Genomic DNA, 24,386 nt, shown 5'->3' with positions numbered 1-24,386 from the left:
TATTAACTCAAGCTGAGCAACAGCATAAAATTAAGCACCTTTTCTTACTTAAAACTTACTTCTAACTTAAGTATCTAATACAAAAGCTCTCAGGATTCCTGCCAGGCGTCTTTTAAATGACAATTATTATCAAGTAGGTAAGTTCCCAACTTTGGTTATACACTTTCCATTCATATTTTTTTAAAGATGGTAAAGTAGTATAAAATATTTAATTACGAAGGCTGTGTCCCTCATTAAATATGTTTTCATTAATTATAAAACTAATAGAAGTAATAACTTGCAACTTCAGGACTGGCAATTTGTGTTTAGGCTTCGGTGACCACTTCCCATCAGGTGGGCCGCAACCTGTTTGCTTGATCATTATAAAAAACGTGTTCCACTCCGGGAGTGCCGGCAGAAGTGAAAACTTGAATATTACGTTACGTTGTGCACTTTTGACGTCTTAAGAATTTTCGATCAGGGTCACGTGATGCGAGTTAAACATTTTTTACCCATCACAAAGAGTGCACAACGCCGCTAAAGAAATTTTCACTTCAAAAAGAGTTTTATTCTGACGTCAATAAAGTTGCTAATAACAAAGCCTAGTCCTTGCGGGGTAGACAGAACCACGAGTCGCAAATACTAACATACTGACAACATAGATATAACCTGCATATTATACCCTATTATTATTAATCAATAGGATTAATAGGTGCTTGACGTGTGTTCAAAGGATCATTTCAGCTTGCTACAAATCAATCTATCTTGATAATGCATAATTATAATATTTATTTCATTGACACGGAAACTAACCATAACAAACAGTGCTCTCTTTCTCTCCTCTCACCTGAGCGCATTCCCGGTTCCTTCCCCAGCCGTTGAGAGTCGGAGTCGTGGTCCGGTTTCCTGCATTTTTATCTCCACTTCGCACGGTCGTCGGCATCTCTTGTTGTTAGATCATTGGCACACATATCACTGCAAACAGTGCATTATATCTATCTATCTATGTATTTTTGAAGACCTCCGTGGCGCAGTGGTAATGTGCTTGCCTCTGAACCGGAGAGGTCTCCGGTTCGATCTTCGGTCGGATCGTAATGGAAAGTGATATTTTTCTGATTGGCCCGAATCTTGGATGTTATAATATAGTATTAGAGTTAGCATCCCATAACACGAGTTTTGAACTTACTTTGGGGCTAGCTCAATTTGTGTGATTTGTCCTAATATATTTATGTCTAATGTCGGACAGATTGGACTGTCCAATAATGAGACAATGAGTCCAAATTAATGTGACTCGGAGGCGAATGTCGACACAGTGACTCAAGTTTGTTAAAATATACAACAGCGCAGGTGAAGAAGAAGCGGCGCAACAAACTTCACCGCAGCCTTTTCTCCAAGGACGTCAATTAACAAATGTAGGTCTTATACATATACATATAGTTGTAGTATAATGTAAAAAATATTATATTAGGTTGAAAAAAATTAAAAGAAAAACGGAAAAAAAGCTTCGCTCAAAAAGTTGCTGAATTTATTTGATTATATTTATTTATATAAGTTCAGCAGAACATTGTTTATCTAAACATAACCATAAGCTCCGAAACACGCGTTAGAAGTTCTCATGAATATGAGGTATACAAATGGTGAATGAATGACAACTTCCAAAGCGTAACAAATGAGTATGAAAAGTGCCTATTTTAAATGTGTTGAAATTTGTATGTTGTGTTGAAACGTGTATGGTTTAATTACAGAATACAAAGCCCTTTATTATACACAAAGATAAACAACAGTATCTATATTTGTATTACAAAATCCTTCCTTATATATTACTAGCTACACCCTGGGGATTCGCTGCCGTGGGAATTCCGGGGTAAAAAGTACCCTATGTGTTTAAAACCAAATTTCATAACAATTTGTCCAGTAGATTTTGTGTGAAAAAGTAACAAACATACATACCACCTCACAAATATACACATGTATAATATTAATAGGACAACATACAAAGTCTGCCGCGTCTGTCTGTTCGCGATAAACTCTAAAAATACTGCACGGATTTTCATGCGGTATTTCACTGATAGATAGTGTGGTTCTTGAGGAAGGTTTGGGTATATAATTTATTATGTTTTTACTTGAGCGAAGCCGGGACGGGCCGCAAGTTTATTAATAGAAAAGAGGATTAATTACGAATCACCGTATTTTATAGCAGCAATTTCATTTGGGTGGATTTTGAATGGAGAAGAGTGACAGGAAAGGCTGATTAAACATAAATTTATTCTTATTTTATTTACCTTAACTTGCTGCCAAAAGGATTATTTTTCCACAGTCATCCGAAATCCTAAGAAGTCTGGTTGTAAAGGAGTAGCTGGGTTAATCTAGTTACAGCTTAAATTAACCGAGCGACCCAGACCAACTCAGATTTCACACAGTAATTTCGCTAAGGTGGAAATTCCGTGAAGATCCAAATTTCGAACTTCACCGCAACTTTCTTACCGCGCAGATTACGCCATGTTTTTGTACATAACATTTCAAAAGGTATTGAGTCATATAAGAGTACCGCCTTTTTATGTGCTAAAATTTCTGACCGGAATCTTTAGAATTTAGAATATATTTGCTGCGGAATTACAAAAATAGATTGTTTTTATTTTCAACTAGCTTTTGCTCGCGGCTTCGCCCGCATGAATTTCCCACGGAATCAGTTAATTTTCCGGGATGAAAGGTATGTCCTTGTCCATACTTCAAACTACATGTATGCAAAATTTCAAGAAGATTGGTTGAGTAGATAGAGCGTGAAGGGGTAACAAACAAACTTACTTAGCTAGCTAGGATAGGATTGCTAAAACTGGCCAGTTAGATATCTTTTGGATCTACCTTTGGATTTGAATATGTACGCGAAGATTAATAAATCTGGGCGTATTTTGGTGCGCTGCGTCCCCCAACCGCCAATCCATCTTAGCCTTCTTCTTGTATACGACGAATTACGAATACAAATATGTACCAACTTTTTTTACGAGTATGTACCAAAATTTTGCCACAGGTGGAGCTAAATCGGAAATTGTAAAAATGTTTATGCGAAACACTTACCTACGTCGTTGAGCTCAGCTCGTCACTTCTAAGCTTGGCTGGGAATAGTCTGCTAACTTATTCAAAAAGCTTGCTGGAAGCACTTGTTACTTGGTAGTAGAAAATTTACGAGTATGAGCGGAAACTGTAACGGAACAAATATTTAGGGGAAAAAATTGAGGAGTATACAGGGTTACATACATAAAAATTGAGGAGTATACTGGTATCAAACTCAAAACATCCTAAAGACAAACAAACTACACAACGGCTACATCAAAACAAACAAACAACTTTTATTCTACGACTCGTGATTCGTATTTTTTTCATATAAAAAAAACAATCCAATTAGCGATTCTATACATCTTAACTCTATGTAATAGCCAAGCAATACGAGACAGTACAGTAGCATTATGTAGCGGAATCGAAATGACATTAAAATTAAAACAGGTTTTTTTTGGTATTTATTACGTTTAGACAACAGTCGTAGAACAAAAGATGTTAGTCTCTATGTACCTTATGTGCCTTTGGAAGGTTATGCGTTAGATACCAGTAACACTGTATATGAAATTGAGGAGTAATAGAGAATTTCTCGGCGGCCGGCACATCACTACTAGTTACAGATAGACAGAAATAAAGACGGTGATCCTCTTGGCTCGACGTCTATTTCGGTTAGCGATTGAAGGCCCATTCAATTTGGGAGATCTGGAGGGCGTTTCGGTATTGATTGAAAATGATGCCGTAACGATTATTGCTATAGTTAGGTACACTATAAATATGAATTCATCGATTCGATTATAGCGTATAATAATTATGAGATTTGAATGATCTGGAATGGGACGGATCCCATTAATGGGAGCAATATCTGGCCCGCTAGAATTTAGCAAAGAAGGCGCCTATTCCATCCTACTAATAATATAAATGCGAAATTTTGTGAGGATTTATGTATGTTTGTTACTCTTTCAGGAAAAATCTATTGAACGGATTGTTATGAAATTTGGTACACGGGTAGAGTATAACCTGGTATAATACATAGAGTGTTTTTTATCTTGAAATTCCCATGGAGGCGAAGCTCCGCGACGCAGCTAGTATTTTATATACCTATAGATCTATATAGGTATATTCTAGGTAGATTACTTGGACTTCAGAAAAAAATAATTTAAAACTGTCTAAATTAAAATATAAACAAAGTTGACACACGTTTATCCTAAATCTCTATACATAAGCTGCAATAGCTACCAGTGCGTATCAGTAGGGATTATATGGAGCGGATAATTCCATAAATTGCAATCAACGGTTGAGGAACTCTAAGCAGCATAGGTTATATGGGGGGAAAGGTGCTAGATGAAACTTAATACTACGCTAAAAGAGTTAGATGCTAAAAATTAAAAATATTTTTTAATTACATTATACAAAGCAGCGATGGTACAGGCAAATTGTAGTTCTATTAAAAATAAATCAATGTGCCACTTGCATTGCGCACTTGTTTCTTAATGAAATATTAATGCTTTCTTTCTGAGAAGCAATATCCAAGCTTTTGTGTTAAAATATCAAAAAGTCTATTCTGTAGATATATTTTGAGGTTAGGTCTCATATCTAAATTCCCGCAAAGCCTATGTGGGCAACGAAATCATGTAAAAGTCGAAATCATGTAAAAGTAACGGGCAAATGTGTTCAAAGAACTTCGTTCATTGAGATTCTTTATCGTTCATCGTTCTTTATTCGGTAAGAAATAAAGAATCGGTAATAAAGAAAGAAACATATTCTCTGTATCGGATTCAGAATGGCCAACCGTGCAAAAAGAGGGCAAAAAAGTCGTCACAATATTTTGATACTCCGAGAAAGTTATATGAACAATTTGCCAATACATTTTTTATGTTCCGAGAAAGGGCGGGAGGTGAACTGAACCTGAACTGAACGGGTCCCTTTTAGAGGAAATAAATCACTCAATTGACCTCTCCCTATATAAGTCTCGAAAAAGTCACCTGCCAATAACAATATTGGACGTGTAAACTGTTTAGAATGATAACACATTGATCGGAAAGTTGTTCGGTTAATTAGAAGAGAATGAGAAGAACGTTAGTTCTTTTGTAGGCTGTTTTTAACTATCATTTGCTAAAGTAATTAAGTTTAGTGTATATGCGAGTGCCGGTTAGTCAGTCATTATAATAAAAATAAATAAACAAATATATTAGGACAAATCACAGATTAAGCTAGCCCCAATGTTAGTTCTAGACTTGTGTTATGGGATACCAACTCAACGATATTATATTTTATTTAAAATATATTTATATAGATAAATGTTCAAGACCCGGGCCAATCAGAAAAAGATCATTTTCCATCATGACTCGACGGGGGATCGAACCCGGGACCTCTCGGTTCAGAGGCAAGAACTCTACCACTGCGCCACCGAGGTCGACATATTTTCTTATTTGTACTACGGTGGTAGTAATAGTTATGTCATATGGATAGTTTAAGGTTGGACTGAATAAAAGCATATTATATGGAAATAATATACTTATTCAGTCCATATGGGCTATAATTTAAAATAGAACAGAGTTTATTAGCCGCAAAGCTTAGGTAAATAATCTGTTTACTTTAATGGTTAGCTGGGAAATAATGCTTTTAGCATTCAGCTTGCAATTTGTTTTTAAACTTGTCTTTACATGTAATAATAAAGTTTATTAATGCGCACTAAGCTTACGCACAGCCTAGGCAGCTAATAGACAAAAATAGCATTCCATAGGAGGGTTGACGCCAAGCAGGCGGCCGGTTGGAAAATCACAGCCGTACCTTCAAAATCAGGTGTTTTTACGCTGACCCCGAACGCAATCGGGAATGTATAGAGATAAGAGAATAAAGTTTATTAATAAATTAATTAAGTTTATATTAATTAACTATGTTATAAAATATAGTATCGTTGAGTTAGTATCCCATAACACAAGTCTCGAACTTATTTTGGGGCTAGCTCAATCTGTGTGATTTGTCCTAATATATTTATTTATATTTATTTATTTACATATGATGTATATACATCATCATAAAGTACTATAAGTTAAATTAAATTATTAAATTATTTTTTAATAAACTATATCAGGAATGTTTTTTGACTCCAAACTCCGTGACGTCACAATACATTACTGGCATACAAGCTCCATATAAAATTTTGTTTTTAACATTCGAAAAAAGTCCTTTCGACTAATTGGAGAGTTACCAATCAAGATCCCAAAGATATACATTGTATTAAACAACCAGATGTGCAGAAATAATTTGTTTGTACCAGAGATCAGTTTACGCCGAGTATTTACTCAGTTTTTTTCAACAACCAGTATAATTTAACACACACAAAAAAATACTCAAAACATTCACTTACAATACAGTTTATAGATACATATTTCTCATTTACGTCTGCAATTTTACACCTTTTGAGCACTTAAAATATATTGTTTCAAATTTACCCTAAACGTTTTAACAGAAATATAATTTTTAAATGGCGGCGGAATATTATTCCAACAACTCGTTGCAACGTATTTAAAACTCCCTCTAAAGGCAGAAGGTAGTTGGGTTTGCGGCCAAATTCTTGGAAAAAATCTGGGCGTAAACCCATTTATAGTTGGTACCCTTTTCTCATAAACAACATCTTTCGCTCCATGCGAAATGATTCAACCCGCTAAGAAGCAGTTGGTACCCAGCGCTGTTTGCGAATTCAGTATAGATTAATTACAGGAATTTCGATATCTCAAAATTTGTTTTCATCTCCTTTGTGCCGAAATGTCTCGGTAAAATCGAGATGGGAAAGAATAACAAATTGAAATTTGTCGAAAAGGCGAACGTTGAAGGTTTTTGCAATTTACATTTTTAATTATATGAAGCGAGTCCTGAATCAATTTTAGTTATTTTGCTACTCAATTCAGAACATGTTCCATTAATTTTAACGAGGAGCGTTTGGGTAACTTGTAAAACATTAAACCTAAACATGACAGTGAAAATCTTTTCCCATTTGATAATGATGCGGATGATAAAAACGTTATAATTTGATAAATCTCAAAAAACGAAATATATTCAATGACGTTTTGAAAAATTGTCTGATTTATTGCATCAAAGTCTAAAACAAATGGCCGCAAGTTCTCCGGTTCTCGAGAAAAGTGGACATATTTCATTAGGAAGCAGACGCTCTGCGGATAAGCCACTCGTTTCTCAAGCACTTATATGCTCTCCGGTAATGTATGATGGGCGGGTTCAAAATATTTCATTTGGGAAAATTGTAGACCAAAATTGTAACCTAGGTAGCTGGTGATGACTATATTTTTATTACCATACTACGAGAATAACAAATAGGCCATATTGTTGTTTGCAACGACAGTAGCGCCTCGCCTGCGGGTCATATTTCGTGGTACGGGCCCTAATTAGCTAGCAGCACAACCGAGCAATATCGCAAATATCTTGGATGGTGTTACATTTGGGGCTGTGACACCCGGTGTCAATGTAAAAAGTATAAATACCTTAAAATTGTGACAAAAGGTTATTTTACAATCTTTCGTCACCGGTCTGTCTACTCTCCTAGGAGATGCCTTACCTGTCATCCGCCAAGATTATGAGGCCCGCGCGGTCCGGTCAAGACGGAAAATGATCTCTTCAGATTGATCTGGGCCTTGGATGTTTATCTATATATGTTGTAGAAAATACTATCGTTCCAATAACATGGTTAACTCAAACGTACATACAGACATTGTATTCTTCAAGATTTCTACCTTATTTATTCGGAATAAATAAATTTTAGTTATTTTTCTGTTTCCATTTTATCTGTGCATTTTCTACAGTGTTTCTAGAAATGATTACCTATAATGATGTTGCGTTTGTGACCTCGTTCGTTACCTCTTTCACAAGTACAAAATATTGTGTTGTATTCGCTCAGGCGTACTTGTGGCTCTCAACATTAAGGGTAATGGGTCCATGCCTCATGCGTGTAAGGAGCTTCCCTTGGGTTTCAACACCTGAGACACGTATGTTGTGGGTTAAGTGGGTATTTATCCAAATTCACGTACAAAAACCTGTTACAGTACAAATTCTTACGGCAACATACTTAACTATATAATAAAAAAAATAATTAAAATATTGACGATGTAATAAAGATAATAGTGCAAAAAAATATGTTACTTTAAAAAAATATAAATAGTAGTTTATAGTCGTATATTCTGAAATTATCATATTTAGGTCCTTTAAGTTTAGGTTTTACATATGAGATTGGCGTTTTGTTGTAATCACAAATTTATCACAAATTTCTCCTCTTTGGGTAGGAGTTCCAAATTCAAATTTATACAGCTATTTACACATGTATTTGTGTTTCGTTAGCCGTCATTAATTTGTTTTTTTTCTTCAGATTTTTCTGTTTGCATCACTCAGTTTACAAAATGAAAAACTTGAAATGTCGCGTTATTTACGAGTACGAGTTCCACCGTGGCACCAGTGCTGCGGAAACGGCTCGAAGGGTTAATGATGTGTATGGCGGTCGTATCGCAAAAGAAAACACAATGCGTTTTTGATTCCAACGTTTTCGGTCTGGAAATTTCGACCTGCAGATCAAGCCCCGTGGACGGCCGGAAACCCTAGTTGATAATGAAGAATTGAAGGCTATTGTGGAAGCAGATCCATCGCGAACCACGTCCGAGTTAGATTCAGGCTTCGGTGTTAGTGATAAAACTATTTTAATCCACTTGAAGCAAATTGGGAAGATTAAGAAACTTGAAAGGTGGGTATCTCACGACTTGAGTGAAGCAAAACGGCAAACGCGTGTCGACTGCTGCGTTACATTACTTAACCGGCACAATAATGAAGGGTTTTTAAATCAAATCATTACCTGTGATGAAAAGTGGATTCTCTACGATAATCAGAAACGCTCATCGCAATGGCTGGACCCTGGCCAGCCAGCCAAATCCTGCCCCAACGCTCTACGCCACTGCTGCTTCACGACAACGCTAGACTATACACTGCACAACAGGAGCTTCAACTGGAATGTCTAAGATATCCACCGTACTCCCCGGACCTTAGTCCAACAAATTACTATTTTCTTTGGGAAAAAATTCAACTCCCATAGGGCTGTCCAAACCGCCTTCAAAGATTTTATTGATTCACGTCCAAATGGTTTTTTCAGTATAGGGATCAATCAACTACCTATGAGATGGCAAAAGTACATAGATAATAATGGTACTTACTTAATTAAATAAATATATTATATTAAAAAATATTCGACTTTTTATTCCTCCTATACCAAACGCCAATTTCATATGTAGATCTTACATATGAAATTGGCGTTTGGTATAATAACTAATTTATTAATTCCTACAGCATTTGAGACTATTAGGTGTTCATAATTTTGACATGTAATTAATTCCATACAATTTTTACCCATTAAAGTGAATCAAAAGTATAAATTAATAGTTGTTGCCCGGGGCTTCGCTCCCGTGGGAATTTAGAGATAAAATAAAGCCTACAGCAATCTTGTATAATGTACCTTTCTAATGGAGAAATAATTTTTGAAATCGCTTCGGTAGTTTCGGGGACTAGGTACCCGCCTCAAACAAACAAACTCACAAACGCTTACCTCTTTATAATAATAGTAATTATAGAAGAAGAGACTATTATCTTACCTGGTTACGGATAGTTAAGAGTTGTAACTCTCTATCCTATTGAAGATTGAAAATACTTAGAATCAATTCTTGCGCAAATAGTACCTAACAAAGTTTGGGAAGCACTGCTAATGCAGATCACGTAGAATCCCGACAGATTGCGGCAAGTCTAGTTACGTAACTTCAAAGATAAAAAAATAAACGGAAAACTTTGATACATTGACAATCTGAACTGCACAACTCTGTACACCTTTTGTTGAGAATATTCGATGCTAAATGGATTCGTAATCAAATTTTGGATCATATTGAATTACTTAGTTGTTATTGTCTGATTTAAATCATTTAATGGATAACTTTTTCAAGTTGCAACTTTTGCTTCACCTATCGAACTCCATTGGCCAATTGTTGCAAGCAACAAAACTTTTTATGTAGGCCAGAATCTCTGGAGACCCTCTCGGTAATCCAGGAAAGCTCCTTAGGGCCGCGTCACACAAAATATTTTCATAGTTATTTAGTTAAACTGACTACGTATAGCATGATACATCATATTTTAACCACAGTTTTAAGTGTTAATAATCTAGTTTAGTACATTCTCCTGTGGCAGGTATATATTATTTGTCGCTATTATTATTGTAAGTAGCTGCATTAAACGTCAAATCATAGTTATTCTTTTGCGACTGACTTCGACCTGTGGATGTGATCGCTTGAAGGTGGGAAACGCATGGGATTTATTTTAGAACATGATGTGATTGAAGCCTATTACATAAATGAATAAATTTTCTTTTAAAATTTGTATTGTCAAATTAGTTTTATATGCCAATAATAGCAAAATTTGTATGGGTTAGCAACAAAACATATTTCACATTTCACTATCGAGCAAATTTCGTAGTGAAACGCAGCTAACCAATCATATTTTGGCATGGCTATCGTCGGGTTACAATGTCGCACTGCGATTGGTTATTTATTTAAACTGCCATTCGGTTATGGTCAATGTAAATAGGCGGGAAAAAATAATATTATAAGTTCATATAACATTCATTCGACAGGCTAAGAAAACTTAATGTAATTAATTGACTGCGATTCCCTGCGAAAATACTCAGTGGTGAAAAGTGAATGGGAAACTCCCATTAGGTTCTTAGACGGTGGCAGATCGAGGTTCGGCTGATAGTGTGTGCAAGCCCTTAGATGGGAACAGGTCCCCTCATTTTGTGTAAGTGGGCTACGGTAAACAAAGTTTGCAAATCGTCGTTGTTATGTTAACGTTTAGGGCTTAGGGCGATACCTTCATTTTGTCTTTTTTTTTTTAAATTGAGAACTTGTTATTTTTATTGTGTTGAGTTTAGAGAAGCGGTAGTAGATCGTTGGTTAGGACATTAATAAGACACAAATTCCCAGGTTCGAGAATCTTAGTTGTATCATATTATTATATGTTTTTTATATTTATTATATTATTTTTACTAATCTGAATCTTGTATGTTTTGAGCTTGTTATGAGCGAAGCCGGGACGGGCCACTAGTATATAAATCTTCTTGTCGAAGGTTTAAGTACACCTAAACCTTCCTCAGGAAGCATAATATCTAATGATGAAAGCTGCATGAAAATCCCTGCAGTAGTTTTGACGAACAGAGATATAGACAGACGCAGGAGTGGACTTTGTTTTTATAATGTGTAAGGATGATGGTACCAAGTTTCGTATCGAATTAAATGTGGGACATTAATGTATTCAAATCGTAAATGTCCATCCTATCTCAGTTACAGCCTTACAGTTGAACTAAGCTTTAAGCTTTATGAGCTTAATCCCGTTTACTTCCGGCATAAAAAGCCCTTATCGTCACCACGTTGCGAGGACAAGATTTGAATTTAAACAATTAATTAAAATCTAAATTTAAACGGATGAAGTAGGCAATTTTTTTATGGAGTGTATCTCATACTATACTAAAACTAGTGACAATTTTCTAACGGCTGCAATTGGCTATACTTCAACTAATCAAATCAGACATTTATTTCTAATGTCAAAAAAAAATATGAAGCTTGTATTACAGCAATTTAATGTGACGTCACGGATTTTGGAGTCAAAAAACATTTCTGATATAGGTACCCTAATGAGCTTGAAAAAAATAGTAAATCTCATAATTAATTAAATTGATCAATTAAAGTGACATTTAATTATCGTGTCTGATTTATTTACCATTTATGCATTTTATTTTTTACCCTGTCGAATAGCGAAAACGAAATTGCCCGCGGAATAAGTTTCGTCACGTACCTATGAGTTAGTTTACAAACGTATGTGTGATCAGTAGATTGTAACGCCACGCATTATGACCTCTTTAGTCATATCGCGTGCGCGCTGGCATGATTTTTATTTCTTTCAGTCTAAATTCAAAATTTTAAATTATTGTTCCACTTGATATTTTGGAATCACATTACTAATTCACGGGGTAATAATAAAATATATATATAATAAAATATCTTAAAATTATTTATAGACCCTTGAAGGGCAAGTGTTTTAATATGTTTCGGAAAAGTGTTCTAAATTTTACAGTGATTTAGTGCTATAGTTTATATTTTTTCACAGGTCTGTATTTTACTTATTAATTATATTATTATACAACTGTCTGCCTTTGCCTATTGCTACTCCAACCCTACCTGAGATTACCCTACCACCTAACAAGATGACTTGTTTGATTGTTACTATCTGTTGATACGTGAGAATCGGGATTCATCTCGTAATTAATTTGAACGTTTCTATTTAATATTTTCACTTTTACACTTCAGATGAAATTTCATGATTTAATTTCGTCCGAATCCATTGTTCATTCACCGCGCCCACCGAAACTTAAAACTTTTGATAAATAATAATTCAATAAGTTTTTGATTGAAATGGAACGAATTGGAACGGGGCGTAAAATGGGAAATAAAAGAATTATCCTGTTCCTATTTCAAAAACATGCTCTTGTCGTTGAAATGAAGCATTCAGTTGTGTTGGAATCTATATCGATTAGTCGCTATTGGATTTAAGATCAACAATCGATACCATTAGTGAAAATATCGACAGAAATTGATACTATCAACATTTTTTATGTATAGAAAGATGATAAACGATATCCTTGTATAAACTATCGATATGAATGGGGTGAAACATGTAGCCTATTCCACCAATTCACGAAAAATAAAGGCGCTTTTTTTGAGGGTTAAAGATTATTTCCCCTCATAATGAGTCACTTAGCGTCCCGGGACTATAATATCCGTTGGGTGAGCACATTTTGGTCGAGTTCCAAACAAATTACCTTGTTAGCGAGTTGTTTCGGATTCGTCCCGTTACTCAATCGAGATCGTTAAGAAATCGGCAAGCTTTGGAACTTTGTCAATTATTCAAACAAACCACAGTGCTGTGTTCGTTAAGTTGGCCCGTTTAGTGGTTAATAGAACAATGGCCTCCCATATTAAACATAAGAAACAATATTGGTGTAATCTATACTATTATTACAAATAGGTAAGCGTTTGTGTGTTTGTATATTTGAGGCGGGTAATCTCCGAAACTACCGAACCGATTTCAAAAATTATTTCACTATTAGAAAGGTACATTATCCAAGATTGCTATGGGCTGTATTTTATCTTAAAATTCCCACGGGAGCGAAGCCCCGGGCAACATCTAGTGTTATGTATATATAACTAAAATGTTGTTTTTTTACTATGTACATTATGTACTTTTATATATTATTAGAAAAAAAAAACATTGTAAGAAACAATAACGGTAAGCCAATCTGGCATGATAGGGACCAACACTATTCAAATGAGTTTCTTTCGGCATTTCTTCTCAGCAGTGGGGTCGTTCTGAAATGCCAGTAGTTTGTAGCTTGTGAGAAATAACTATAAATATAAAAATTGACGAGAAAAAGTGCCTGTGAAGGTCTAATTTCTGAATAAATGATTTGAATTTGAATTTGTTAAAATTTCGTTTGTTACAGTGCCAGCGAGAATGTAGACATGTGCGCGCCGGCGACCGCGGCATTGCTCCTAGCCGCACTGTCAGCTCTGCCTTGTAGAGGTAATTACATTATTTTGCATGTTTTGTTGTGTGGAGAGATAGAATAGCACCCCACTCTATTCTCCCGCGGATGTCGTTAGAGGCGACTTGGGGATAAAAAGATTTGACAGATGGATAGTGTTACATATCAATCATATGGTTATAAGAGCGTAACATCCAATTAGTCGTAAAATTACAGTACCCAAGGCTTAAGGGCGGTACAACCACCGAGAACACGCTCAGATAAGCTACAGTTGTATATTAAAGATTGCAGTTAAGGTAATAAGTTATAGTGCAAATAATTGAATTATATTTAATATTGCTTTTTCTGTTGCATTGGGTTTAAACCTGTAAAAATAAAATAAGTTTGGATAATAATAATGAATTTATCTGCAAAAGCGGAACAGACGATTTTTATCCAAACTTTCTCCCCACATTATAGTCATTTGGGGGTTGATTTTTGGAAAAAAAATTTGAACGGTCTGTAACTACATGCATACCAAATTTCATCAAAATTGGTCTAGCGGTTTAGCCGTGAAAACGAACAGACAAGCAGACAGACTTTGGCATTTATAATATTAGGATGGATTTCGCAAAATAAACTCCAAAAATATATACTGCAGATACAAAATTAACTTAGATAGGTACTTTCGCATTTATAATATTCTTGGGGATAATATTGATTATTGTTTTTTATAAATTAATGGGCATATAGGTATATATTTGACGACCTCGGTGGCGCAGTGGTAAAGTTCTTGCCACTGAACCGAGAGGTCCCGGGTTCGATCCCCGGTCGGGTCATGATGGAAAATGATCTTTTTCTGATTGGCCCGGGTCTTGGATGTTTATCTATATATGTATATGTTATAAAAATATAGTATCGTTGAGTTAGTATCCCATACCACAAGTCTCGAACTTACTTTGTGGCTAGCTCAATCTGCGTAAAGCGTAAAATATAAATAAATATATTAGGACAAATCACAATTTGTCCTAATATATTTATTTATATTTTACGCGGTCAAACGCTAGTTTTGATATAAAATAAGCTTTTATTTTACGTGAGGAGACTCAGCAAAAGAATTCGCAATCTATTACAATTTATAGCATATTTAGTGAGTAGTTAAAAAAAATAGCTGATCTGAAACGATAGTAAAAAAAGAGAGAAAATGTTTTTCTAAGTGGGCCTGTAACATTTTATTTGGCAATTTACCGTCGAATTTCTTAATAAAAAGATGTGCGAAAAACCTATTCACACGAGCCGACGTTATTGGCAGAGGCTCAAATTGTCATTTCACAGAATTCCTGCCATCTTTTATACTCGTCTGAAATATTTATCCTTGTCCTTTGGTATTGTTTGTTTTCTGTTCTATTCCCAAAGGGCCTGCGTGCAAAGGGCTTTGTAAACGGTGGGCCATTTAAAAATATTTTGATATTAGCACAATCACCCTCAGAGGGATTTAAATTGCGAGATCTGAAGAGTTTTCTTCAGGCTTCTTTTAGTTTTTTGTTATTATTCCAATACGAAGAGATCTCGGAGATGCAAATGAAATACTGAATAAGCCGTTTTTCTTATTTTTGTCTGCGAAAATTATGATCTTTGGACATCAACTGTGTTTTGTGTAGGAGTGACTATCAGGTCATAAAAAAATCTACATTGTGAATACCTAAAATTGAAAACCAATTTAGTAACTGTGATAAACATATTATATGTACAATGTTAAAATAGGAAAAGTTTACTATGTCTATACTATGCTATTGTTCTGTGTCACTTATGCTTTTTGGTTTGATTTCCGCTAGAGTCCTGAATCTTTTCATCGACCTTTTTAAATATAGCTATTGTTACAAACACGCAAAGGTCATTAAAATATATATTTTTTAGGTCATAAGAGCAAACGAATATATAAAATTTATTTCTAATTCTTGAAAAATGAATATGTGCCTAGAGAGACGAATGGAGGAAAAGATTATTGTTTAATTGTTTCCTTGTTTATAGGTACTGATGCCGACGCCAGTTCCAAAATTATCAAGAAAGCTGAAAAAGCTCAAGAAGCTACTCAACCGACTGTAAACAAAATCTATCAATTACTACATAACCCAGACTTACATAATCATACTATACTTCAAATTTCTAGCTCTAATATTCCTACATTTAACTTCTATGATATAGATTCTTCTGATAAGACTACAATTATGTATAATGTTAGCGATAACGAACTAGATATAAATGTAAATATATCTCATGTGGGTGCTAAAGTTGATATACCAGAGGACGAGGTAGATAAACTAAAGAAAAATAGGCAAAGACGGGTTGTGAATGTAGTAAGGACTGAGGGTGTCACTGTTAGTTATAAAGATGTAGTAACTACAGTAGTGTCTATGCCAACTCCACCGCCACACACAATGGAAAGGAGACGAAAGCCAGGAGAAACAGGATCTAGTGCGCCGCTGCTAAATTACATATTCGATACATACTCGAATACACATTACCATAAAAATGAAAAGTAAGTAACCATTGATGTTATAATAGATCTTCTTTCCTTGTTTATTTTTGGTGTGTATAAAATGCGCTCGAGTAGAATTTGATCATTGCTCAAACCATTTATTCAGAAATTAGGCCTTTGCAGACACTTTATCACACCAAATTTGCACTTATTTTATAAATATTACTTGTATTTCCCTCTAAAACTTAGAATCTACTATCATATTGAAACGAACATTGTTGAGAAGAAATGTCGAATGAAACATTTAAACAGACTTGGACTAATTATAGTTTCCATACTACTCTTGAACAGATTGTTACAAAGAATATTGATCTATGTCAAGATTGATTACAAATCTAGCAGACGGACGAATATGTGATATCCTGTGTATACCTACATATTCAATACGATGCATATTGTCCCATCTACCATCAATATTACCTGAAGATAATAATACTTCCCAGCCTTCTAGAGAATGGATTAAATGCACCTATCTGTATGCAGACATTATAGACTGTAGGCCACCAATCTAGGTTATGTACCATACATACGCCAAGTTTAACTACTATTAATCTTACTCTGTGAATAAACCACACGTAATGGAAATTTATATTGATATCTATAATAAATTTACTTGTGGCAGTGTAACCATCGTCAACTCTGTAATCACCTCCTTGAATCATTGCTTTATTGATAGCTTTTTCTGTATGTACGTACAGTTTTGTATTAGCTTTACTTTTGGCAAAAATTTCCTCTACTACATATTTCTAGTTCCACTTTAGCTACTTCGCTTTTATGCAATGTATTGTATAATGAATTTCACTGTATTTGTTCGGACAATTCATTTATAAATCTTCAATCGATTGTGATAAAATTGTGTTTTGTTATATCATAATATTGTATGACCAGATGGTGCACCCAGGATTTGTTTTCGACGAGGGAACTACTTCGTGGTTTACTAAATATAGGTGTTTTTGTCACATGTTGTACTGACTATAATTAAAGATTGTATCAAAAATTACATTTGTGTAAAAAAAAACATTTTAGAGCCTCCTTTTTTTCCAAGTCTTTATAAAGTTTCAGTAGTCTTGAAATATATTTTGACTATTTTAGAAGTGGCACTGGAAACAGTATCTACGCAGCTGCAGCCCCAGAGATCGAGGCTCTGGTCGGGTCTGCAACTCATCTGGACTGCAAGGTCGACGCCCTACATGATAAACTGGTAATAAGTATGTTTCAAATAGGTTTTTAAGTCATACAAATAAAAACAAGAAAGATTTCTTATATGATTCCATTTATCGTATTATTTAAAATATGGTCGTTTAGAAACACCTCTGTAAATGTATAAGGCAGATGAGTTTTAATGCTACCGAGAACAAATCAGATATATTGGTTTGATCAAGGACATCAGGAAAACATTATTTGCAAATAATACAGAAGCAACATTCGCTCCTCAAAAATTATTAGTATTCATTAATATAATTTACTTTAGTACATCAATTGTTACCGATTTGATTCCACCAGACAAATACAGAAAAAGAGGAAGGTATAGAACGAGATGGCCTAATAACGAAAGTTGGTATGATAGAACTAGAAAGAAAAAACAGGAGACAGAGACGAGTGGAGAAAGTTAGAGGACACTTTGCCCATCAGTGCGCTACTACAGCAGCGTAAAAAAAGTTACATCAATTCAAAACATGATAGAATTCGTAAATAAAGATTTAAAGACATTATTTCCCAGAAGCCTAAACCCGCGCATCATTCACTTTCATAGCATCATTCATCACTTCAAAACGCGTGTGTATCTCAATATATTCGCCATTTTCAGGTGTCATGGGTCCGTCGGAAAAACGACGAGGAGCCGATGGAATTGCTAACGACCGGCACTCAACAGTACACAGCCGACGATCGGTAAATAAATCGATTCATTTATTTTTCAACAGCGGCAATTTTGTTCATTTCTATTTGCGTTTAGAATTCAGTTGCCATCACAGTATTTTCGTGCATACTGTGATGGCAACTGAATTCTTTCGCCAGATAAGTTAATTTTGTCTTTGTGTTCTGCTATCATTGTTTGAATAGATCATCGATTTGAATATTAGTAATTGAATTTAAACTTATTTCATGAGATGATTATTTCATATGATGATAATACGCCGCGGTATATTGTAAGCCATTGTGAAATAGCATTTCTATAGTTTCACTTTTGAGCAAATGGAAAATAATGTAATATAGTTATAGTATGTACTACAGTTTGATAGATTTTCGGGCTACATCAGATAACGTATTTGAAATACGTCATCTGATGTATCCCGAAAATCTATAGAAATGCCATCATCTGGTGTCGGGCCCCAAAATTAAACTACTAAAATTAAATGACTCCCGACAATTGTCAACTCTGAAATTCCATTAATCTTTAAGCAGCTCAACGGCCACTGGACAGACTTACTATTTATTCATCATCAAGGTTATCGCCTGATATTTCTATGCCGAAGCCTAGTATAAGTATTTCAAGGATTGTCGTTAACAATTTCAAGTTTATTTATTCTATAATCGATATTTACTGATAAATCAATATTTTCTATGTTATCCGTAGGTATTCCGCCCGTTTTATACCCCCAGACATCTGGAGGCTCGAGATCAGGGAGGTGAGGGCCACAGACGCGGCCCATTATGATTGCCAACTTTCTGCGCATCCGCCAAGGACGGCACGCGTCACACTGCATGTGCCTGGTAACTTTAACATATTATTCAAGAGTCTTAAAGCTGTACTGGATAACCTCCAACTGCTGGTTAACACGAGGGTTTAGTGTGACATAGAAAAAGCCTGGAGATTGGCTACGAGCATTTGATTGGATTTTTTGTAGATTAGTCGTTCTACGAGAAAACATGCTTAACGAATCTCCCATAGTATGTAGCTCCCATAGCCCGCCCTGATGAGGTTTTTAATTATTTCTTTATTTATAAAGTAAGCCCTGCATTTTATACGGAAGCAATGAATATTTGTTTACATAGAACGAGTAGGTAATAATGGACTGCTTATGGATACAATCATTCATTTCTCTCCTACTAGTACAAATGATTGCATTGATATGCTCAAAAATTATCATTTAATGGTTGAAAAAACGCAAATGCAAAGGAGAGCTTTTTATTTTGACTAACTTTTTGTGGGTTTTGCTCGCCACTGACAAAAGACAATAATTTGAATAAAAGAATATATTTTTGACATTAACGGCGAATTCAATCGTGTTTACTGACACTATTGAACACACATTCCATTTTTCCATTTTTATTTCGCAGAAGTATCAGTAAGAATAGTGGATGGCGCTGGCGCAGAAGTGTCCGAACAAGTTTGTGAGGTTGGCAGCACTGTTGCTCTTCGATGTGAGGTGCGCGGCCTGAGGATGGAGGGGGGGCCCTCACTGCTGTGGTACAGGAGAGAAGCCTTGCTGAACGACGACACTACCAGAGGTGGCATCAGGTTTGTAGGCTTTTGTTCAAAATTAAATTTAGGATGACATAAATCGCGTAAAAAAATTACTTAGAACTAACCGCCGACTTCCAAAGCGCAGGTGAAGAAGAAGCTTTTCATCAGAGACGTAAATTAACAATTTGAATTTCATTGATATATTATTACTTAAATTATTTTTTATCATTTTCAAGTTGTAGAAAAAAGTGGCGCTAGGCGCTTCTATAGACTAGAAGCATTGTTCATAAACAGCTTTTTAATAAGTATTTTTATATCATAATTCTTTGAAGTTATTTTAATTTCATGTATAGTATTTTTATTATTATTTGTCTTTTGCACATAACAACTGTTTATGTCATAAAATAAAAAGTGGAATTCATTCCAATGATACAGATATAGTATTGTCATTACTACATAATTAATTGGATATGAATGCTGAAAATATTTATTCAAGTCCACTAAACTTAAATGTAGCACGAGAAACATAAATAAATTAGCTCATTAGATATTGAGAGAGGACAAGGAAAATAAATATGAAGAATGATTTCAAAAAGTGCTAACAGAGACTTTCTTGGCCTTGTTATTGGAGCTCGAACAGTTTTTGTTGGTTCTTATAATTAAAATGTCAAACTTTTCTTTTAACTAATCGTACATTTAATTATTTTTACCTGATAGGTACCTATTATTTTTTATTTTATCGTTTAATTTACTAATTTTGATATCTGTTATTCTATACGTACGAATTTGTGTAACTTTTTCATTGTACGTTTTCTTAATTTAAATTTCAAAAGGGTGTTTTTGATCAAACAATAATTTTAGTGAATTTTAAGTTACGTATGTAATATATTGGTGTTATGCTTTTTCTGTTCATAAATGTTGTCATTTATTGGCATTCACATCTATTAATATTATTGACAGATGCAAAAGTCCTATATCCTATTCATCTTGGACTGAGACAAAAGATAAACAAACCTTGAACAAAAAATCATTATTTCTCGTTATTCCTTTGTTAATTTTGTTCCTACTTTCTGTTAATGTTCAATTTTTTGTTGTTGTTGTTTTATGGAGTCATGTCGCTTACTTAAATGTTTGGCTTTTATTTATTTCTCGTTTCTCTTTTGTTTACCTTTTGTCTCAGTCCAAGATGAATAGGGTATAGATATCTTGGGCCTTCTTTACCATTTCACAGAATTCACTCCTGAATTTTACTCAACCGTTCGCTGACTTACCGTCAGCCGGCAAATAGGTAACATTTGTTTATGCACTGTGTTTTAATACTTCACCATCGAGGGATTTTTTTTTCAGTGTTCGCACAGAATTCGGTGCGAACGGTGCCAACTCTGTGCTGCGTGTGGCTCGAGTCCGCAACGACGATGCGGGCCAGTACACGTGCACCGTGGCACGAGCCCCACCCCCCGCCCCTCCACCCGCGCACGTCATGCTACACGTCATCAAAGGTCAGTTTAAACTAGTGAGTTATTTGAATATTCCCTCAAATTTTCATGTTTAATTTCCTAGAACAGCAATGTGGAACGTCCCCGTTTCCATTCCGAATAATTCCTGGGTATAATAAAAATGTTCTCGTTAATATTTCCATCACTAGCTTTAAACCGCAATATAAATGGCACTAGATCACTTCTAGACTCCAGATAAACGACAACAAAATATGGCCTGACAACTAGGGATGACGATGATCATGCAAAGTGGTTGTGGAAAAGTAGCAATGTAATCCCTAGGCTCCGACGCTCAACGGCTGCGGAAGTTACCGCTCAGATAAAAGAGAGAGAAATTCTAGATAAAAGCTGTTTCGTTCAAATTTATTTACTGGCTGATAGGGTCGAAGCTGAAGCCGCCCTGGGAGCATATGCCAAGAAACAAATCTGCCAACAAACAAAGCTGATCTAATTAGTATGATTGGTCTCTTAATGTCTATTCTCTCTCTCTCTCTGTCCGTTGCATCCACTATTTACATTACATTACACTTTTCCACATCTGCATGCTTTGAAGACTTAAATCAAACACTACCTCTTATTTTTACGACCGATTATAATACTGCAAAATGTTGTTACAGGCGAGAGCTTAGCAGAGCTACATCAAGGCAGTAGTCGCTTCAAACTGGACGGGTTTATTGCGATCGTGATGGCGTTGATCGTAGTTTTACACTACCATTGAATTAACAATAAACTGATCATATTTATTATTAGACATTTTTATTTCACATCCATGAACTTATATCATCATTATACTTACACAGTGATAGACAGGACTAAGGAACTTTTAATAAGAACGGATATTAAAGTCAGCGAGTACATTTCCTCCTGGCCTGAATCAATTTACTTTTGCTTTTGAAACTCTGTGTCTGAAAAGTCGTTCACATTCTTGTCCGTATTTGTGTCAAAATAATTCCACAGGCACTTAAATAAACACTCCAATAAGCTTTAGAATTTAGCAATGGTTCCACCGTCAACTTTGACGTCTCTAACGTGCGCAATTTTGTGTAAAAGAGGCGCATCGGTTAAAACCAACGTCAAATATGCCGGTGCAACTCACCCTTAACTTAGTACTTTATAATAATACCCAATCACCCATTTTAACAAGAACTGAAAATTGTGTACTTAACACATTTATACAACAAAATGAACATTTAATTTGATGCTAAACAAACAGAATTATCGAAACGTTATGTTTCCAATCAAAACACCACGTTCAGCATTCGGGCTGTGGTGACGACAAATTGTGTACATAATAAAGATTAACTACATGATTATTCGATTCGAATTCACTGAATGTCTCTTATAATCATGATCGATTTAATAGTTGCTGCAGTTGCACTCGATCGAATCCACGTCTATTTATTCAAGTCTATCATTCTATTCAAATCTAACCGGCGGCGTAGTGGTCTTACTGAACTCTCAAGGGTAAGTAGAAAGTTGAAATTTGGTATGTAGGAAGGTTCCTTGGAATGCCTTAAAAGAAATTTGGTATGCAATATACAGATAAAAATATTCTATTATTATGGGTATCGGGCAGTAATGGTCCGTCTCCGTTCCGTTAGTCAACATAATTGCAGTATGTAATCGCGGTGTTTGTTTCCTGATATACCACTGGCAGATTTCCTTGTCCGTGGTTGTTGTACACTTATAGATGTTGCCAGAAAGTTGTATTATCGTATTGCCTATAAATTTTCGGCAACGGCGTATCTCTCTATACTTCCAGCTATAGACTAACGTGTAAGAAATAAAGAACTTTTCAAACGTAATTAATACCTAATAGTATGTAAAATATAATTGTATTCTAAATTTTGAAATAATAACCCCTTTGTGTCAAGCGATTGACTAATTTATTCCGTCGGAATATTAGTACCTAATCTATTCGTAGAACTTATTCAAAAGAGAATTTCCCAAATTTCACACTAGAACGGCGTGGGATAATAGACGGAATCCTGGATTTACATATTTATGAAGGGACGACGTTGGCCGTGGTATTAAATGTCATTCGATAGTCTTCAGTTAGTGATACCGCAATCCGCAAATATTATTATACTATTGTTTCAATAAAACTATTATATTACGGTCCTTCCGTAGTATAATAGTTTAGTTTATGGAACCAGTGAGTTTGACAGATCACACTTTGATAGTGAGGCTAAATTAACCTCAAACCTAGCCTTCATGCACGACCACGGGAACACATATTTTTCCAGGATGAAGGTGTCGTTCGCTATGTCCTTCTCCACACTTCTATAAATAAATAATAAAATTTATTTATTCAATTCTTACAGGATAATAATTAACAGAAATAAGCATATAAATAAAAGGATCACAAATTAATAAGGTGCCTGAACTAAATACTAGTAAATAAATCACCCTGTTTTTTCAGGCGTTAAAAGCTACAATAATCACAAATTAACAATCAATTACATACATTACAGGAAAAGTAAATAAAATAAATTATAATTTCATTTAAAATAAATAAAAGAAATTAAAATTATAATATTAACATAATAAATAAATGTAACTTAAGATAAAACTGTTATTAATTCATCTGTTTCTTCGTATGACATATTAAGAAGGGCGTTTTGAATGATTTTCTTAATCACACTCAATTTGCATGAGTAAAAACCTAGTTTCTTATTGAGTCTATTGTAAATAAGTGGACCAAGGATACAAAATCTAGAAGAGAAGGCATGTTGTAATAAATTTTGAGTGCAAACACTTCTAACTAAATGTATGCAAAAATTCAAGAAGATTGGTGGAGTTATTTGTTGAGGTAACAAACTTACCTTTCGCATTTATAATATTGTAATCAATCTATCTATCTATGGACAAACGTCTGAAAATAAATAATTTTTATTTTTATTTTTATTATATTATTTTATAATATTAGTTAGGATATAAAATTCAGGTTTTCTTTATTTGGCATTTTGATTACTTTTTAATTCACTGGCAAAATACATTTTCGGCGCACTTCATTTTAAGCAGTCAGTATAATAGACAATTAGCTCTTTAGCTAACTTAAGAGCTTTTCAAATTCAAAATTTGTTAGGATGTTACGCATTTTTCTTTATTACTTGCTTTGCTGTTTAGGCAACTTGATAAGGAAAGTATAACAATAGGCTATGTGTCCCTTAGTCGCCTTGTACGACATCCACGGGAGGATTTGGAGTGGTCCAATTCTAAGACGGAATCACACGCCGTATATCAAGCATAACAAATCTAAGTATTTGATACTAATTGCGAATATATGGCCGCCAATTA

At 34.8% G+C, this 24,386-nt stretch overlaps 1 protein-coding gene and 1 long non-coding RNA gene across 4 annotated transcripts in view; one reads left to right on the top strand and one right to left on the bottom strand.

Moving 5' to 3' along the window:
- LOC128683821 (uncharacterized) overlaps window positions 1-21,820 on the top strand; it is a 44,837-nt gene extending 23,017 nt beyond the window's left edge. The window contains exons 1-9 of one of the 2 annotated variants that reach the window (XM_053769785.1): window positions 12,139-12,231; window positions 13,625-13,704; window positions 15,677-16,184; window positions 17,277-17,385; window positions 17,992-18,074; window positions 18,760-18,896; window positions 19,464-19,644; window positions 20,938-21,089; window positions 21,704-21,820. In XM_053769785.1, coding sequence (XP_053625760.1) covers window positions 13,644-13,704; window positions 15,677-16,184; window positions 17,277-17,385; window positions 17,992-18,074; window positions 18,760-18,896; window positions 19,464-19,644; window positions 20,938-21,089; window positions 21,704-21,804 — 1,332 coding nt within the window. In that variant the 5' untranslated portion in view covers window positions 12,139-12,231; window positions 13,625-13,643 and the 3' untranslated portion in view covers window positions 21,805-21,820. Of the gene's footprint in view, window positions 1-12,138; window positions 12,232-13,624; window positions 13,705-15,676; window positions 16,185-17,276; window positions 17,386-17,991; window positions 18,075-18,759; window positions 18,897-19,463; window positions 19,645-20,937; window positions 21,090-21,703 lie in introns of those variants that run through there. The other variant, XM_053769784.1, reaches the window with a different exon arrangement.
- Window positions 21,821-21,824: 4 nt separating this feature from the next.
- On the bottom strand, window positions 21,825-24,368 carry LOC128683823 (uncharacterized). 2 transcript variants are annotated; one of them, XR_008406325.1, is made up of 3 exons: window positions 24,061-24,368; window positions 23,912-23,961; window positions 21,825-23,369 (listed from the first exon to the last, which is right to left on the bottom strand). It is a non-coding gene; the product is annotated as an uncharacterized LOC128683823 (long non-coding RNA). The 2 variants fall into 2 exon arrangements; XR_008406326.1 differs by lacking the exon at window positions 21,825-23,369 and adding an exon at window positions 23,497-23,801.
- Window positions 24,369-24,386: the final 18 nt, after the last annotated feature.

Source organism: Plodia interpunctella, chromosome 3 (genome assembly GCF_027563975.2).
Source record: "Plodia interpunctella isolate USDA-ARS_2022_Savannah chromosome 3, ilPloInte3.2, whole genome shotgun sequence".
NCBI lineage: Eukaryota > Metazoa > Arthropoda > Insecta > Lepidoptera > Pyralidae > Plodia > Plodia interpunctella.
The sequence above is the reverse complement of the archived record's forward strand: the minus strand, read 5'-3'. Positions and strand labels throughout refer to the sequence as shown.